The sequence below is a fragment of the Oncorhynchus mykiss genome, chromosome 2, assembly GCF_013265735.2.
Source record: "Oncorhynchus mykiss isolate Arlee chromosome 2, USDA_OmykA_1.1, whole genome shotgun sequence".
Lineage (NCBI taxonomy): Eukaryota > Metazoa > Chordata > Actinopteri > Salmoniformes > Salmonidae > Oncorhynchus > Oncorhynchus mykiss.
The window spans coordinates 27,547,035-27,566,465 of record NC_048566.1 but is presented as its reverse complement, the minus strand read 5'-3'; the positions used below and the strand labels follow the sequence as shown (position 1 = coordinate 27,566,465).

General features: G+C 44.3%; 1 protein-coding gene across 5 annotated transcripts in view; it reads left to right on the top strand.

Moving 5' to 3' along the window:
- Window positions 1-19,431, top strand: part of LOC110485571 (oxidation resistance protein 1) — a 213,465-nt gene that overhangs the window by 66,645 nt on the left and 127,389 nt on the right. For 4 of the 5 annotated variants that reach the window (XM_021556707.2, XM_021556688.2, XM_021556693.2 and 1 more), the window contains exon 1: window positions 18,668-18,705. The exons of the other annotated variant lie outside the window; for it this stretch is intronic. In XM_021556707.2, coding sequence (XP_021412382.1) covers window positions 18,683-18,705 — 23 coding nt within the window. In that variant the 5' untranslated portion in view covers window positions 18,668-18,682. Of the gene's footprint in view, window positions 1-18,667; window positions 18,706-19,431 lie in introns of those variants that run through there. 5 annotated transcript variants of the gene reach the window in all.

Sequence of the window (19,431 nt, the reverse complement as noted above, 5' to 3'; positions counted from 1 at the left end):
ACCTCCTCTACCTCTCTCTACCTCTCTCTACCTCCACTACCTCTCCTCTACCTCTCTCTACCTCCGCTACCTCTCTCTACCTTCCCCTACCTCTCTCTACCTCACCCTAACTCTCTCTACCTCCCCTACCTCTCTCTACCTCCCCCTAACTCTCTCTACCTCCCCTACCTCTCTACCTCCACTACCTCGCTGTACCTCCACTACCTCTCTCTACCTCCCCTACCTCTCTCTACCTCCCCTAACTCTCTCTACCTTCCCTACCTCTCTCTACCTCCCCCTAACTCTCTCTACCTCCCCTACCTCTCTACCTCCACTACCTCTCTGTACCTCCACTACCTCTCTACCTCCCCTACCCCTCTCTACCTCCACTACCTATCTCTCCCTTCCCTAACTCTCTCTACCTTCCCTACCTCTCTCTATCTCCACTACCTCTCTCTACCTCCCCTTCACATCCGCTACCTCTCTCTACCTCCCCTACCTCTCTCTACATCCACTACCCCTCTCTACCTCCCTTACCTCTCTCTACCTCCTCTACCTCGCTGTACCTGCACTACCTCTCTCTACCACCAGTACCTCTTTCTACCTCCCCTTCCTCTCTCTTCCTCCACTACCTCTTTATACCTCCCCTTCCTCTCTCTTCCTCCACTACCTCTCTGTACCTCCCTTACCTCTCTCTACCTCCCCTTCCTCTCTCTACCTCCTCTACCTCTCTGTACCTCCACTACCTCTCTCTACCGCCACTACCTCTTTCTACCTACCCTACTTCTCTCTACTTCCCCTACCTCTTTCTACCCCTCCTACTTCTCTCTACCTCCCCTACCTCTCTCTACCTCCCCTTCCTCTCTCTACCTCCCCTTCCTCTCTCTACCTCCTCTACCTCTCTGTACCTCCACTACCTCTCTCTACCTCCACTACATCTCTGTACCTCCACGACCTCTCTTTACCTCCACTACCTCTCTCTACCGCCACTACCTCTTTCTACCTCCCCTACTCTCTACTTCCCCTACCTCTTTCTACCGCCCCTACTTCTCTCTACTTCCCCTAGTTCTCTCTAACTCCCCTACCTCTCTGTACCTCCCCTACTTCTCTCTACCTCCCCTTCCTCTCTCTACCTCCCCTTCCTCTTTCTACCTCCACTACTTCTCTCTACTTCCCCTACCTCTTTCTACCTCCCCTACTTCTCTCTACCTCCCCTACTTCTCTCTACCTCCCCTACCTCTCTTTACCTCCCCTAACTCTCTCTACCTCCCCTACCTCTCTCTACCTCCCGTACCTCTCTCTACCTCCCCTACCTCTCTTTACCTCCCCTACCTCTCTCTACCTCCCCTACCTCTCTCTACCTCCCCTACCTCTCTTTACCTCCACTACCACTCTGTAACTGCTCTCTCTTTTAGAGCCACACCAACACACAGCCAGCCTAGCATCATATACAGTAGTTACTCTCACTCCTCCAGGAATTTGAGACATCCATATATTTGATGTCCTTGTGGTGAATCTCTGGAATCATTAGCCCTTCTCTCTCCCTCCCTAAGAGAGGTCTTCAGTGCCCTACCATGCAAATTATCCTTCTTCTGATACCTCCTACACAGTGGCCCCTCCAAGACATATACATGTTGAAGTGACAGCCGGGCCTTGAAAAATGCATAAATCCCCGTTAAATTACATGTAATGCAATTAAGAAGTGGCTAGCACCAGTTAAGCAAGGAATTAAATTGTCTGTGTAGCAACACTCGGTTGACAAATTATCCCTGTGAAGCCAGCGCAGGCAGGCAGGGCACATACGTTACAGAGCCATTGTCTGCACAAATGGAGCATCCCCTAGCTAATATCATCTAGAGTTTTTTACAGGCGAACAGAGGGTGACATTATGTGCTCTGCTCTATGGTATGAAGGCCTAGCTAATTATACAGTGCATTCAGAAAGTATTCGGACCCCTTGACCTTTTCCACATTTTGTTAGGTCACAGCCTTATTCTAAAATTGATTAAATAGTTTCCCCCCCTCTCATCAATCTACACACAATAGCTCATAATAACAAAGCAAAACCAGGTAAAAAAATAAAAAATAAAAAACAGAAATATCGCATTTACATGAGTATTCAGACCCTTTACTCAGTACTTTGTTGAAGCGTCTTTGGCAGCGTTTACAGCATTGAGTCTTCTTGGGTTTGACGCTACAAGCTGTGGAGTTTCTCCCATTCTTCTCTGCAGATCCTCTCAATCCCTGTCAAGTTGGATGGGGAGCTATGCTGCACAGCTTGCAACCCTACAGTTTTTTTTGTTTTACCTTTATTTAAGTAGGCAAGTCAGTTAAGAACAAATTCTTATTTTCAATGACGGCCTAGGAACAGTGGGTTAACTGCCTGTTCAGGGGCAGAACGACAGATTTGTACCTTGTCAGCTCGGGGATTTGCAACCTTCCGGTTACTAGTCCAACGCTCTAACCACTAGGTTACCCTAGTCCACCGCAATAGCACCTGCCTCTCTCTTGTTGCACTCCACAAGGAGACTGCCTGTTACGCAACTGCAGTAAGTTGCTAGCTAGCATTAAACTTATCTTATAAAAAACAATCAATCATAATTACTAGTTAACTACACATGTTTGATGATATTACTAGATATTATCTAGCGTGTCATGTGTTGCATATAATCTGACTGAGCATACACGTATCTAAGTATCTGACTGAGCGGTGGTAGGCAGAAGCAGGCGAGTAAACATTCATTCAAACAGCACTTTCGTGCGTTTTGCCAGCAGCTCTTCGTTGTGCGTCAAGCATTGCGCTGTTTATGACTTCAAGCCTATCAACTTCCGAGATGAGGCTGGTGTAACCGAAGTCAAATGGCTAGCTAGTTAGCGCGGGCTAATAGCGTTTCAAACGTCATTCGCTCTGAGCCTTCTAGTAGTCGTTCCCCTTGCCCTGCATGGGTAACGCTGCTTCGATGGTGGCTGTTGTCGTTGTGTTGCTGGTTCGAGCCCAGGGAGGAGCGAGGAGAGGAACGGAAGCTATACTGTTGCACTGGCAATACTAAAGTGCCTATAAGAACATCCAATAGTCAAAGGTTAATGAAATACAAATGGTATAGAGGGAAATAGACCTATAATTCCTATAATAACTACAACCTAAAACTTCTTACCTGGGAATATTGAAGACTCATGTTAAAAGGAACCACCAGCTTTCATATGTTCTCATGTTCTGAGCAAGTAACTGAAACATTAGCTTTCTTACATAGCACATATTGCACTTTTACTTTCTTCTCCAACACTTTGTTTTTGCATTATTTAAACCAAATTGAACATGTTTCATTATTTACTTGAGGCTAAATTGATTTGTTTGAGTTAAAATAAGTGTTCATTCAGAATTGTTGTGTAATATCATTATTACAAATAAAAAAATAAAAAAACTGTCCGATTAATCGGTATCGGCTTTTTCGGTCATCCAATAATCGGTATCGGTATCGGCGTAAAAATCATAATCGGTCGACCTCTACTGCAAACATACCCACCTCATCTGGTCTCCTCTTATTATATTTGGATGACACGAAAAACAAACATGGCACCGCGCACAAACTACCCATTGTTGGGTTTACTTTTGATTTCTAGAAAGTGTTTCACTCAATTATTTTGATCAATGTCAAGCTCACCCGTGATGTGATGAATTATACATAATAATTGCTATTAGCTAATTCATATTGTGGTTTCTGTCCGCCGAGAGTTATCTAAATATGACTGCTTTATTACAGCCTGTGCATAGGCTTCCGTTTGTTGTTTTAACTGAATAGCCTACAATGTTTTTTCAGTGCAATGGCATACAAGGCAATGTATGCATAGCTTATAGGCCTAGTTTATTTTATTTTATGTCTTTTTTATTGTATAATTATTGAAGGGAAGTTAGCGCTAGGATTAACATTGCCAGCATTTTCCGGTTTGGATGATTCTGTTATGCTGTTGCTACAATTCCTTCAACCTCATGGCTTGGTTTTTGCTCTGTCATGCACTAATAGCTTTATGTAGACAAGTTGTAGAAACGTCTCAAGGATGATCATTGGAAACAGGATGCATCTGAGTTCAATTTGAAGTCTCATAGCAAATTGTCTGAACAGTTCTAAGGTATAAGGTATTTCTGTTTTTAATTTTTTATGTAAAAACCTGTTTTCGCTTTGTCATAATGGGGTATTGTGTGTAGATTGATGAGGGAAAACATTTATTTAATCCTTCCCATTTGTGTGTGTATGTGTGTCTGTGTGTCTGTGTGTGTGTGTGTGTGTGTGTGTGTGTGTCTGTGTGTCTGTGTGTGTGTGTGTGTGTGTGTGTGTGTGTGTGTGTGTGCGTCTGTGTGTCTGTGTGTCTGTGAATGTGTGCGTGTGCGTGTGAGTTGGATGAAGGACGTTTAAACGTGGTTGTGTTGTATTGTGGGAGATAGAGAGAGGTCAATGTGGAGGTAGGCTGTCTGGTGGTTTAGACTAATCAGACGGCCAAAACAAAAGGTTCGGCGTTCTGGAGAAACATGACTCATGTTATGTTGTCACTCTAGTGCATTTTAAGATGGTCGTTTTCTAGTGGCATTAGAATGTCATCAGATGGACGTGCAGAAAGATGTGTGTAGGTTTATAATCAATGGGTGTGTTTTGTATTGTTATTTGTCTTTAATATATTTTATTCCCCATAGAAGTATGTATTCTAGCTTTGCTGAGCAGAATAATAATAGTCATAGTGAGGTCTGAGGCTAAGAGAAGGAAGAGATCATTATAAGAATCAATACAGGTTGGATCAATGATCACTAATCAGGATGACTGTTTACTGTCGTCGTCAACGTTGTCGCATAATGCCCCACAGTCGAAAGCTTTCTAGATGACAGTTGCTCTAACAAGTTGCTCTAACAAGGCTTGATGACAAATGATTTGTTCTTTAACCTCGAGCAGCTCTGCTCAACTCATTGCAGACAGAGCAAAAGCTGAAAGCCTTGCAGTGAAACCAGTGAACCCGGTTGGCTGGGGGAGACAGTGAGAGATGTTAAAGGTACAATCTGGAATCTGGGAATTTGTTCAATGGTCAAAAAAAAAAATCTAAATCAAATGTATTTATATAGCCCTTCGTACATCAGCTGATATCTCAAAGTGCTGTACAGAAACCCAGCCTAAAACCCCAAACAGCAAGCAATGCAGGTGTTGAAGCACGTTGGCTAAGACAAACTCCCTAGAAAGGCCAAAAGCTAGGAAGAAACCTAGAGAGGAACCAGGCTATGAGGGCTGGCCAGTGCTCTTCTGGCTGTGCCGGGTGGAGATTATAACAGAACATGGCCAAGATGTTCAAATGTTCATAAATGACCAGCATGGGACAGGTAGCACGTCCGGTGAACAGGTCAGGATTCCATAGCCGCAGGCAGAACAGTTGAAACTGGAGCGGCAGCACGGCCAGGTGGACTAGGGACAGCAAGGAGTCATCATGCCAGGTAGTCCTGAGGAATGGTCCTAGGGCTCATGTCCTCCGAGAGAGACAAAGAAAGAGAGAAAGAGAGAATTAGAGAAAGCATACTTAAATTCACACAGGACACCGGATAAGAAAGGAGAAATAGTCCAGAAATATAAAAAACTGACCCTAGCCCCCCGACACAAACTACTGCAGCATAAATACTGGAGGCTGACACAGGAGGGGTCAGGAGACACTGTGGCCCCATCCGATTATACCCCCGAACAGGGCCAAACAGGAAGGATATAACCCCACCCACTTTGCCAAAGCACAGCCCCCACACCACTAGAGGGATATCTTCAACCACCAACTTATCATCCTGAGACAAGGCAGAGTATAGCCCACAAAGATCTCCGCCACGGCACAACCCAAGGGGGTCGCCAACCCAGACAGGAAGATCACATCAGTGACTCAACCCACTCAAGTGACGCACCCCTCCTAGGGACAGCATGAAAGAGCACCAGTAAGCCAATGACTCAGCCCCTGTAATAGGGTCAGAGGCAAGGAATCCCAGTGGAAAGAGGGGAACAGGCCAGGCAGAGACAACAAGGGCGATTCGTTGCTGCAGAGCCTTTCCGTTCACCTTCACACTCCTGGGCCAGACTACACTCAATCATATGTCCCCCTGAAGAGATGAGTCTTCAGTAAAGACTTAAAGATTGAGATTGAGTTTGCGTCTCTCACATGGGTAGGCAGACCATTCCATAAAAATTGAGCTCTATAGGAGAAAGCCCTGCCTCCAGCTGTTTGCTTAGAAATTCTAGGGACAATTAAGAGGCCTGCGTCTTGTGACCGTAGCGTACGTGTAGGTATGTACGGCAGGACCAAATCAGAGAGATAGGTAGGAGCAAGCCCATGTAATGCTTTGTAGGTTAGCAGTAAAACCTTGAAATCAGCCCTTGTCTTGACAGGAAGCCAGTGTAGGGAGGCTAGCACTGGAGTAATATGATCACATTTGTTGGTTCTAGTCAGGACTCTAGCAGCCATATTTAACACTAACTGAAGTTTATTTAGTGCTTTATCCATGTAGCTGGAAAGTAGAGCATTGCAGTAGTCTAACCTAGAAGTAACAAAAGCATGGATGAATTTTTCTGCATCATTTTTGGACAGAAAGTTTCTGATTTTTGCAATGTTATGTAGATGGAAAAAAGCTGTCCTTGAAACAGTCTCTATATGTTCGTCAAAGGAGAGATCAGGGTCCAGAGTAACGCCGAGGTCATTCACAGTTTTATTTGAGACGACTGTACAACAATTAAGATTAATTGTCAGATTCAACAAAAGATCTCGTTGTTTCTTGGGACCTAGAACAAGCATCTCTGTTTTGTCCGAGTTTAAAAGTAGAACGTTTGCAGCCATCCACTTCCTTATGTCTGAAACACATGCTTCTAGCGAGGGCAATTTTGGGGCTTCACCATGTTTCATTGAAATGTACAGCTGTGTGTCATCCGCATAGCAGTGAAAGTTAACATTATGTTATCGAATGACATCCCCAAGAGGTAAAATATATAGTGAAAACAATAGTGGACCTAAAACAGAACCTTGAGGAACACCGAAATGTACAGTTGATTTGTCAGAGGACAAACCATTCACAGAGACAAACTGATATCTTTCCGACAGATACGATCTAAACCAGGCCAGAACTTGTCCGTGTAGACCAATTTGGGTTTCCAATCTCTCCAAAAGAATGTGGTGATCGATGGTATCAAAAGCAGCACTAAGGTCTAGGAGCACGAGGACAGATGCAGAGCCTCGGTCTGATGCCATTAAAAGGTAATTTACCACCTTCACTGGTGCAGTCTCAGTGCTATGATGGGGTCTAAAACCAGACTGAAGCATTTTGTATACATTTTTTGTCTTCAGGAAGGCAGTGACAGCCTTTTCAAAAAAAATTGAGAGGAATGGAAGATTCGATATTGGCTGATAGTTTTTTATATTTTCTGGGTCAAGGTTGGGCTTTTTCAAGAGAGGCTGAGCATTCCTACAGCATTTCCCTCCAGAAACCATTAGAAAGTTGTCCGGCTGCGGGGACCGTGCGAAGGGATTTATACTAATGTTACTATCTATACTTACTGGTGGCACAGACGCTGTTTCATCCTTTCCTACACTGAAATTACCCTTGCCTAACGATTGTGTCTGAAGCTGGGCTTGCAGCACAGCTATCCTCGCCGTAAGGCGATCGTTCTCCTGTATATTATGAGTACAGCGACTGCAATTAGAAGGCATCATGTTAATGTTACCACTTAGCTTCGGCTGGTGGAGGCCCTGACGAACCACGTCCAGATAAAGCGTCCCGAGTGAAAAAGTTGAATGAAAAAAAGTTGAGTGAGGGGAAAAACTAAAAATATAAACGGTAATTACAAAGTAAAAACCGTAAAGTTGTCAGGTAGCAAAGTAAGGTTTGCAACAAAACGCACAAAACGCACAGCAACACGTAAACAAGTATGCAAGTTGGTCAGTTCAACTCTTGATCCTTAGCCATTGAATCTTGGAGATGGGTTATATATCCCCAGCCCGATATCTCAGCTGTATAGGAAAACACGTGACGAGGCTGCCGTTTTGTTGAGAAACAAATCCCAGATTCTAGCTTTAAAGCCAGCAGAGGGTCCTCTCTGTCCAGACCAGACCAGAGGAGCATCTCTCTTGCTGGTTTGCGTCCCAAATGTCACCCTCCTATTCCTTTTAGTGCACTACTTTTGACCAGAGCTCTATGGGCCCTGGTCAAAAGTAGTGTACTATATAGAGAACATACAGCCATTTGAGATGCAGCCTCCGTTACTGTGCTGCTGGATCGAAGGTGACATGTGACAACTAGAGGCACAGCTGGCTCCATCTAATGTCACATCACTATAATGTGGTTTAGAGAATTGCCTGTGAGCAAGAAGGCTTATTTTTATCCAATAAACCCGACATCCCCCCCTCCTCCTCTTCCTCCTCCATTTCAAGTCTCTACAGCCTGTCTGTTTTTTACAAGAAAAATAATACTTGGAGATGGTGTTAAATTGGACGTTTTGTAGATTTTTACAATGCATTTCGTATTTGTTGTTGTTGTTTCGATGACGACTCTGTTAGTTCCGAGGACATCTTATGTTTGAAGAGATGAAATGAATGCTCTGTAAATAGAAGGGTTGTTCTTCTATCTACAGTATGTTACCTGATCATCTGTCATGGTTAGTCTGTGTTGATTCACACCTATTCCTCTCGACATTATGGCTCTGTGAGTCTTTCCTCCTGTAGCAACACACTGGAGTGTTGTGCTTATCAGCATTCTCTAAGGGTCATGCTGAGTTGGATGTCATGTCACGCATTGGCAGTGTAAGCACACAAGATCTATTAAGACCCATCACCTACTCTACTGCATGTGTGGGGTCATGTGATGGGCCTCAATATAGCTACAGAAATCACGATCGTGTTTGATTATGTGTTTTTCTTGAAACCCGATTTGTTTAATGCAAAGACTTAATGATGCACACCTGTCCATCTGTAGTCTATGGTAGAAACTGAATGGTTATCTTTGAAATAGATCCACTGCCGTTATACATAACGATCCAAGACAGAAAACCATCTCCAAATGCTGATGGAGTTTATTGACAGGAACATATAAGGGCCTTGATTGCATCCATCCAGAGAGGCCTAATTACAATTATCATCTATTCAAATAGATGCGGCTGAATTTCAGTCTGCCATTTCAGTGGAGTTACTTTTAGTACAGAAATGAGCGTAAATAAGTGTACGCCTTTCTGCATCATTCTCTTTCCATAAAAGCTGTTCCCATCTAAAGGAGAACTGCAAATGTTTGGCATTTTAAACTAACATACAGCATAGTTATCCTGTTACATAACATCCATCTACCTTTAGGCTCAAAGTCCTAGGAAACACTGGGATGCAATTATCATGAAAGGTCATTTAATATAGCAGAAAGTAGCAAGGACATTCACATTCACTCCAATGCATAAATAATGCAAACATTAAGCAGGAAAAACAGCTCAGGAGGAGAATATATTTCCCTTTGTGTAACGGTTTTCTTCCTCTTCTGATGAGGAATAGGATGGATCGGACCAATGTGCAGCGTGGTAAGTGTTCATGTTATATTTATTAGAACAGAAACACTAAACAAAATAACAAAGAGAATGAAACGAAAACGAAACAGTCCTGCAGCAACACAAAAGAGAAAACAATTACCCACAACTCATAGTGGGAAAACAGGCTGCCTAAGTATGGTTCTCAATCAGAGACAACGATAAACAGCTGCCTCTGATTGGGAACCATACCAGGCCAAACACAGAAATACAAAAACATAGAACACTTACATAGAATGCCCACACCAACTCACGCCCTGACCAAACTAAAATAGAGACATAAAAAAGGAACTAAGGTCAGGACGTGACACTTCGTTATGTTTTGGTGGCTTGTCATAAAGGCTAGTACTGCTCATTCAAGCCTCTGTTGGGATTTCTGGGTAAATGACAGTACGTTAGATTGGGAACACGTTTTAAATGTGTCTTTAACATACATTTCAATGGTCATGGGAACTATTCATATTTCAACAAACCGATACTGTCACGTTCTGACCTTAGTTCTGTTATTATATCTTTGTTTTAGTATGGTCAGGGTGTAAGTTGGGTGGGTTATGTTCGTTTTTCTACAATTTGGGATTTCTGTGATCGGCCTAGTATGGTTCTCAATCAGAGGCAGCTGTCAATCGTTGTCCCTGATTGAGAATCATACTTAGGTAGCCTGGTTTCACTTTTGAGTTGTGGGTGTTTATTTTCTGTTTAGTGTTGTGTTGCACCTTAAAGGACTGTTCGTTGGTTGTTTTGTTTTCAGTGTTCATTAAAATATTTAAAATATGTTCGAACACTTACCACGCTGCGCATTGGTCCTCCTCTCTTTCGCCCGACGAAGAGCGTTACAGATACAGTATCTCAAGAATAATATTTCAAATACATCTGGAAGTTGTGGAAGGTAGCCTAGCAGTTAAAAGCATTGGGCCAGTAACCGAAAGGTTGCTGGTTTGAATCCCTTAGCCAACTAAGTGAAACATCTGTCCTTGAGCAAGGCACTTAACCCTAATTGCTCCTGTAAGTCGCTCTGGATAAGAGTGTTTGCTAAAATGTAAGTTGTAAAAAAAAAATCTCACATGTCCAGCTTCGTTTTAGTTTTCACTTTGTTCCTTATACAATCTACCATGAAATCAATGCATTTGATGCATGCTATCTGTAAAAGATATGCAATTGCTACAGATTGCTTTTACACACCTAGCAGGTGTTCTTATAGACATGGACATGTGTGGAATAGCCTAAGTAAACCATTTTTCCATCTTGTCCTTATTTTACAGTGTCTTGTGTGTTTCTCCCTGTTTCTGTGTTTTGGAGCATTACCTGTTTATGACATAACCGCATGTCTTCATCTAATTAATTAACTGTGAATTAAGCAGCGATTTGTGCTAACGAAGACTCACGGCAGTGGCGTGCCTGCTGGTAGACACTCACAGGCCTGTGAAGACAGAAAAATCACATGACCGCTCTGCTGCGACAGGGTGCGAGTGAGAGGAAGTCCATATAGACTGTGTGTGTTTGTGTGCGTGTGTGTGTGGAGCCATGTTAGATGTGAGATGTGTGTTAAAGTCTGTGAGTGTGGGGACTCTTGGGGTTGTTCTATCTAGGCTCTTCAGGGTGTGTGTATTCCTGTCTCTGTCATCTCAGTCAGTGTCTCCCACATCTCCCATAGACATCAATGGTATTCTCTCTGTTGTTGCCTGAGGACATGTATGATATTGTCTCATATGTCTGAGCTATATGAAGACTGGCACCAGATTGTTACTGAATTGCTCTGTGGCCAGCTGTCATATGTTATTGTGAATGGCCTGTCTCAGTCTGCCTCTCTTGCCCTTTGGCAACTGTCCCTCCCTCTGTCGTGTGCATCTGGGTCGCACTACAGGTGCCAAAATTGCTTTTTGATGGTTCAAAAAGAATGCATCCTCTGTAAAGTGCCATGTTTACCCCTGATTAACAATAAATTGACCCATTTAAGTGAATTTAAAATAAAGATGTAATACATTCTTGACAGGTGTTAATACAGCATACATCCTCTCTAAAACACACTAAGAGTTCTCTCTCTCTCTCTCTGTGTCTCTCTCTGTCTCTCTCTCTCTCTCTCTCTCTCTCTGTCTCTCTCTGTCTCTCTCTCTCTGTCTCTCTCTGTCTCTCTGTCTCTCTCTCTCTCTCTCTCTCTCTCTCTCTCTCTCTGTGTCTGTCTGTCTGTCTCTCTCTCTCTCTCTCTCTCTCTCTCTGTCTCTCCCTCTCCCTCTCTCTCTGTCTCTCTCTCTCTGTCTGTCTGTCTCTCTCTCTCTCTCTCTGTCTCTCTGTCTCTCTCTCTCTCTCTCTCGCTCTCTGTCTCTCTCTCTCTCTCTTTCTCTCCTAAGTTTTGCTCTTGTCCTTGATCTCACAGCACCCCTCCCTCCCTGTGTTGCTGGCTCACCACTCCTAATTAAAAAGCAGCTTTCTCCACTACTCTGCAGCCACAGGCCCTGTCAATACATCACTCACACACAGAGAGGAGAGGGGGAAAGAGAGATCAAAGGAGAGGTGATTGGGAATCACTGTAGGATGCTGTTTGTAAGTCCCTGGTGAAATGAAGGAAATGTATGTATTTAGGTGGCACCAGTTAGACCTCGTTCTATACTGTGTTTCATATACCACGATGCAGTTGCATCACCTTTCATCCTGTGCTTCACATAATGTTATCCATTCAGAAAGGCCATTGTTTTCCAAATGGCACCCTATTCCCTTTCTAGTGCACTACTTTTAGGACGCCCCTGTTGTGCGATGCTTTCCTCCCCCATCTACATGCCTCCACTCAACGATCACTTGTTTCCTACTCAACGTGTTTGGTCTGTCAGACATGTGGCAGTTTGTTGTGCAGAGCCAGGCAGAGCAGAACCAGCCCAATAAACACCATGCAGGTAGATTTGTATTCCACAGCCTTGTCAGTGAGCCATTACCAGAACACAGACATTTTTCACTGAGCCCAGAAATATCATTATGCACCGCCCACCTCAAACGGGATGGAATTCAGATGTGCCAGTCAGGCGGGCAGCGTTTTATGGGAATATTTCAGGACAGCAACGTTTTTCATGAAGATAAAAGCCGATCTCAACTCTCAGGCCTCTGCCTTTTTCTGTTCCAGGGTTCTGTGCTTTATTAAAGCAATAAGGTCTTTATCCGAGGTCTGTGTCGTACCACAGGACTTCCTGTTTCTGTTAAAACCCAGAGCGTTATAACTGTCTCACCTCAGGATTAGAGTTCATATTTGATTGTTTAATTTAGTTGAACATATTAGCTCTACGGCTGAAGCAATTATGCAAACCATATTGTCGAATGAGCGAATGTGATCAATAGTTCACACACTTGGGCTTTGGAAATCATGCCAGGTCGCAGTTGTAAATGAGAACTTGTTCTCAACTGGCCTACCTGGTTTAATAAAGGTGAAGAAAAAAATACTAATAAAGTAACTCTGTTCTCAAATGAGAAAGTTATCAGAGTACAGAAATTGATGATCATAAATGTGCTTAGTTTTAAATAAAATATGTGTAGATGTGAGGTTCGAGAGGAGAGGAAAGGAGATGAGATGAGAGGAGAGGAAAGGAGATGAGATGAGAGGAGAGGAAAGGAGATGAGATGAGAGGAGAGGAGAGGAAAGGAGATGAGATGAGAGGAGAGGAAAGGAGATGAGATGAGAGGAGAGGAAAGGACATGAAAGGAAAGGAGACTAAAAGGAGAGGAGATGATTTAGGTCAGTGTTGGCCGGAGGTGGGGAGCTGTCACAGACAGACAGAAGCGTTGGTTTGGTGCATCTATCTAGGAGGCAGCATGCATGCCTGCATTAGTCTTGGCACGGTCAAAGTACTGACTGGGGAGATTACTGTGTGGAGGGAGGCATGTCCTCCAGCCTGCTAGCTCCTACTTTTCACATTTCATTTGTGGCTCTCCTCTCCAAATAAACTTCCTCCCTAAACTGATGCTCACCCATCACAGCAACACACTGGACTGGACTCTGAGCATGTGCTCAAAACTTTATCTCCCAGAATGCATTTATGGTAATATGTCAAAACACGTTTAGACTTTTAGATTATATCTTCACAGCCTTCCTCCCTCATTTCAACATCTGCCAGCTTTGCCTAGCCCTTTGTCTTGTTTAGTTTTTTAAAAATCATCTAATTAACATATTCCCTATATGCCTTTGCATTTTCCTTGCCTTTTTCAGCTAGTAGGTAGGACTGTTTCACTCAATGCCTATGTAAAGTAAGAGCTGCAGTCTGTAAGCCTCCAGTAACATGACTTGTCAGTGATGACCAAGGTCATAGCCTCTCTAATGTAAATAAGTCATTGTCAAGTCCTCTCTCTCTCTCTCTCTCTTCTCTCAATCTCTCTCTCTCTCTCTCTCTCTCTCTCTCTCTGTCTCTCTTCAAGTCCTCTCTCTCTCTCTCTCTCTCCCTCTCTCTTCAAGTCCTCTCTCTCTCTCTCTCTCTCTTCAAGCCCTCTCTCTCTCTCTTCAAGTCCTCTCTTTCTCTTCATGTCCTCTCTCTCTCTCTTCAAGTCCTCTCTCTCTCTCTCTCTTCATGTCCTCTCTCTCTCTCTTCAAGTCCCCTCTCTCTCTCTCTCTCTCTCTCTCTCTCTCTCTCTCTCTCTCTTCAAGTCCTCTCAAATTCAAATTCAAATTCAAGCTGCTTTATTGGCATGAAAAACATTGTGTCAATATTGCCAAAGCAACAATGTATACAATATACATTGTAACAAAATTATAAATGATAGCAAATAATAATATAAAATGGTAGTAAATAATAATACAAAATTAAATACAAAAATAATAACAATAAAATGGTAACAGTCTACAGTAAACATTAATAATTATAGTAATAACAATAATAGTAATAATAAGTAAGTTACTGTTTACTATGCAGATGTTATTATTCAGTGTCCCTCAGGCTATGGCAGGAAAATACATATTTGGCTGCAAGAGGAGCCATTGCTCATTCGCCCATGAGTATTCTTAGTTTTTCCTCTGGGTTCAATTTGTAAAAATTTGGAATATATGTAGTCATTTCTGTGAATAATGAGTCTCTTTGTGAGGAATATTTATCACAGTAAAGGAGAAAGTGCATCTCTGTCTCTACCTCCCCTGTCATGCAGTGACCACATACACGCTCCTCTTTGGGTAGCCATGTCTTTTTATGTCTGCCGGTTTCTATTGCCAATTGGTGGTCACTCAGCCTGTACTTGGTAAGGATCTGTCTCTGCTTCGTATCTCTGACAGAGTAGAGATAATCAGCCAATTCATATTCTCTGTTTAGGGTCAGATAGCAATTTAGTCGGCTTTGGGATTTTGTTTCGTTTTTCCAGTATTGTAAGTATGATTCCTTTGATTGGTTCATGATTTTGTTTATTGGAATTCTTTCTTTTGAAGCAGTGCTGGTGTCAACTTGGTTGGTGAGGTCCAACACCATCTGACTGAGAGGGCTCGTTTCTGGGCTCAGCTCTTGGGCTTGAAGTGCTTTAAATTGCAGACTCGAATTTGGACTTGAATTTAGATGTAGCCAAAATTTTTATGATCTTTTCTGTATTTTCATTATTACTGGAAAACGGCCCAATTCTGCCCTACATGCATTAGTTGGTGTATTTCTCTGGACTTGTAGAATTTTCAGACAGAATTCTGCAAGTAGGGCTTCAATTGGATGTTTGTCCCACATTTTAAAATCCAGTTCATTGAGTGGCCCCCAAACCTCACTTCCATAAAGTGCTATTGGTAGGATTACACTGTCAAATATTTTAGTCCAAATTCTAATTGGGATGTTGATTTTGAATAATTTCATTTTTATTGCATACATTGCTCTGCGGGCTTTTTCTTTGAGTGCCTTCACTGCCATATTAAAGTTTCCCGATGCAGATATGGTCAGACCAAGGTAGGTGTAATTTTTTGTGTGTTCAATTAAGGTGTTGTTCAGGGTGAATTTACATTTTTGTTTCTGACATCTGGGTTTTTTTTGGAAAATCATGATTTTAGTTTTTTGGAAATTTACTGCCAGGGCCCAATAATGGCAATATTGCTCCAGAATATTAATGTTTTGTTGAAGACCTTCTTTGGTTGGTGATAGAAGTACCAAGTCATCAGCATATAGCAGGTATTTCACCTCTGTGTCAAATAGTGTGAGTCCTGGGGCTGGAGATTGGTCCAACATGTCTGCTAATTCATTGATATATCTCTCTCTCTCTCTCTCTCTCTCTCTCTCGCTCTCTCTCTCTTCAAGTCCTCTCTCTCTCTCTTCAAGTCCTCTCTCTCGCTCTTCAAGTCCTCTCTCTCTCTCTCTCTTCAAGTCCTCTCTCTCTCTCTCTCTCTCTCTCTCTCTATCTCTCTCTCTATTCAACTCCTCTCCCTCTCTCGAATTCTCTCTCTCTTCAAGTCCTGTCCCTCTCTCTCTCTCTCTCTCTCTCTCTCTCTCTCTCTTCAAGTCCTCTCTCTCTCCAAGTCCCCTTTCTCTCTCTCTCTCTCTCTCTCTCTCTCTCTCTCTCTCTCTCTCTCTCTCTCTTCATGTCCTCTCTCCCTCTCTCTCTCTCTTCAAGTCCCCTCTCTCTCTCTCTCTCTCTCTTCAAGTCCTGTCTCTCTCTCTCTCTCACTCTCTCTCTCTTCAAGTCCTCTCTCTCCAAGTCCTCTCGCTCTCTCTCTCTTCAAGTCCTCTCTCTCTCTCTTCAAGTCCTCTCTCTCTCTCTCTCTCTCTCTCCAAGTCCTCTCTCTCTCTCTCCAAGTCCTCTCTTTCTCTTCAAGTCCTCTCTCTCTCTTCAAGTCCTCTCCCTCTATCTCTATCTCTCTCTCTCTTCAACTACTCTCTCTCTCTCTCTCTCTTCAAGTCTCTCTCTCTCTCTCTCTCTCTCTCTCTTCAAGTCCTGTCCCTCTCTCTCTCTCTCTCTCTCTTCAAGTCCTCTCTCTCTCCAAGTCCCCTTTCTCTCTCTCTCTCTCTCTCTCTCTCGCTCTCTCTCTCTCTCTCTCTCTCTCTTTTCAAGTCCTCCCTCTCTCTCTCGTCAAGTCCTCTCTCTCTCTCTCTCTCTTCAAGTCCTCTCTCTCTCTCTCTCTCTCTCTCTCTCTCTTAAAGTCCTATCTCTCTCCAAGTCCCCTTTCTCTCTCTCTCTCTTTTCAAGTCCTCCCTCTCTCTCTCTCTTCAAGTCCTCTTTCTCTCTCTCTTCAAGTCCTCTCTCTCTGTCTCTCTCTCTCTTAAAGTCCTCTCTCTCTCTCTTTCTTCAAGTCCTCTCTCTCTCTTCAAGTCCTCTCTCTCTCCAAGTTCTCTCTCTCTCCAAGTCCTCTCTTTCTCTTCAAGTCCTCTCTCTCTCTTCAAGTCCTCTCTTCCTCTTCAAGTCCTCTCTCTCTCTTCAAGTCCTCTCCCTCTATCTCTCTCTCTCTCTTCAAGTCCTCTCCCTCTCTCGATCTCTCTCTCCAAGTAATCTCTCTCTCCCTCTCTCTCTCTTCAAGTCCTCTCTCTCTCTCTCTTCAAGTCCTCTCTCTCTCTCTCTCTCTCTCGCTCTCTTCAAGTCCTCTCTCTCTCTCTTCAAGTCCTCTCTCTCTCTTCAAGTCCTCTCTCTCTCTTCAAGTCCTCTCTCTCTCTTCAAGTCCTCTCTCTCTCTCTCTCTCTCTCTTCAAGTCCCCTCTCTCTCTCTCTCTTCAAGCCCTCTCTCTCTCTCTCTCTCTCTCTTCAAGTTCTCTCTCTCTCCAAGTCCCCTTTCTCTCTCTCTCTCTCTCTCTCTCTCTCTTTTCAAGTCCTCTCTCTCTCTCTCTTCAAGTCCTCTCTCTCTCTCGCTCTCGCTCTGTCAATTCATGTTATTTATGGTACCCAGATACACTGTGTAATCTCCCTCAACTTTACTCTTAATAGTTCTGAGTCCCAGTCACAGAGAGGGTGCTAATGCATTAGAACCATCAACACACACACACTCTCTCTCTATCTCCTCTTTCTCATTTCACTCTCTCTCTCACACACACACAGGTCACGTTTTAGTGTCTGGCCCTCGTCCCTGTGCACAGTGGAAGCAGGGAGAGAGGCACAGGAAGAGTGACTCATCAGCAGATGGTGGCTGGGGCGCATTTCATCTCTGCCACCATGAGTCCTAATGCTTTTACCACCTGGAACAGGACCAGTTCACACACCCCAGGAGCACACACATATATACACACACACAGGCATTTAACACATTCCGAGACCGCACAGTGCACTTTGTACACACCCTGAGCCCCATCCTGGAGCGCTCTCCCTCTCCTCTACTTCTCTGTTCCATCAGAGCCAATGTACACCCCCACTCATTCCTTCTCTCCCCCAGCCCTCAGCCTCCCTCTTTCCCGCTCTCCCCCAGCCCTCAGCCCCCCTCATACCCTCTCTCCCCCCAGCCCTCAGCCTCACTCTCTCCCCCAGCCCTCAGCCCCCCTCATACCCTCTCTCCCCCCAGCCCTCAGCCCCCTCACCCCCTCACTCCCTCTCCCCTCAGCCTCCCTCTCTCCCACAGCCCTCAGCCTCCCTCTCTTCCTCTCTCCCCCAGCACTCAGACCCCATCACTCCCTCTCTCCCCCAGCCCTCAGCCTCCCACTCTCCCTCTATCCCTCTCTTCCTTTTGCTTCCCTCTATTACTCTCACTACCCATCCCCACCCCCTATCTCTCACCCATCCCCATCCCTCGGCCTGCCTCTCTCCCCCCTGCCCTCCACATCCCTCTCTATCTTTCGTCCCTCTCTACCTCCATCCTCAGCTCTCGCCCCTACCCATCCCTCAGCCTCCCTCTCTCTCTCCCCTTCCATCCCCAGCCCTCAGCCTCCCCTCTCTCTCTCCCTCCATCCCCAGCCCTCAAGCCTCCCTCTCTCCCTCCATCCCCAGCCCTCATACTCTCATTATCCCTCCATCTCCAGCCCTCAGCCTCCCTCTCTCTCCCTCCGTCCCCAGCCCTCAGCCTCCCTCTCCCCCGTGCTCCCCCAGCCCTTGGTCTTGGCTCAGGCAGCAGTAAACGGTTCAAATCGGCTTGTCCAGCTCAAACCTCTCTCTGCATCACAGGCCCCTGGGTTATATTGGGTAAATAAATTAGCACATGAGGGGGAAGGGATGGTCACATGATGTGATTTTCCTTCACTTAACTTAAGCAGTTTGAGGGATCGATCCCATTATCTCCGTCAGTCCTCCCTCAGAGTCAATGGAACCTCTGCATGCTAGCCGGTATGTACACACGCTTTTCAATTTGATTCTCAAACTCGCAAAGCCGTTGCTTTACCTTAATTAATGGGTGTTTTAAACGGGATGAATAAGAGTTTTATTTTAAACAGCAGAAAAGGAGAAAACATTCCCTTGTGCCAAATCAAGGCATTTATAGAAGGTTCAAGCCAATCCGGGAGACTGTGCAGCTGGCGACTCAGCACAAAATTAGTGGAGTAAAAGGCTATTAGTTATTTTAGAACAGTTCCTCACCTAAATCAAAGTGGGACTAATGCCAAAGCTTTTCTGGGAAGATCTCTTCCCAAAGCTGAAGCTTTGAATAGGATTCATCAGGAACACTCCTTAAGTGCTACAACAAGCAGAACATGCTTGTTTTACTAATGTCTGCTTCTCTTCTCCAAAAGGAGTCTGTTGCTGTCAGACTGAGCAGACAGCGAGACCGTTTGAGAGCAAGCTGCATTCAATCCATGTGAGGGGGGAACTCAGTAGCTTTAGAACCAAATGGCTGAAGGCTTTTTGCTTCTTAGCAGGCAACATGGCTTCTGTGTGTGTATGGAGCGGAATGGAGACATTGGAGAGGATTTAAAGGGATTGGGGGAGAACAAATTATGTGATATACTGTAGGTAGATGTGTTTGAAAACAATCATCAAAACAGGTTATTGGTATAGCCACCTATATAGGCTATACAGAATTTGCATAGCTCTGTGACGACCTTTGAACCTGCCCTC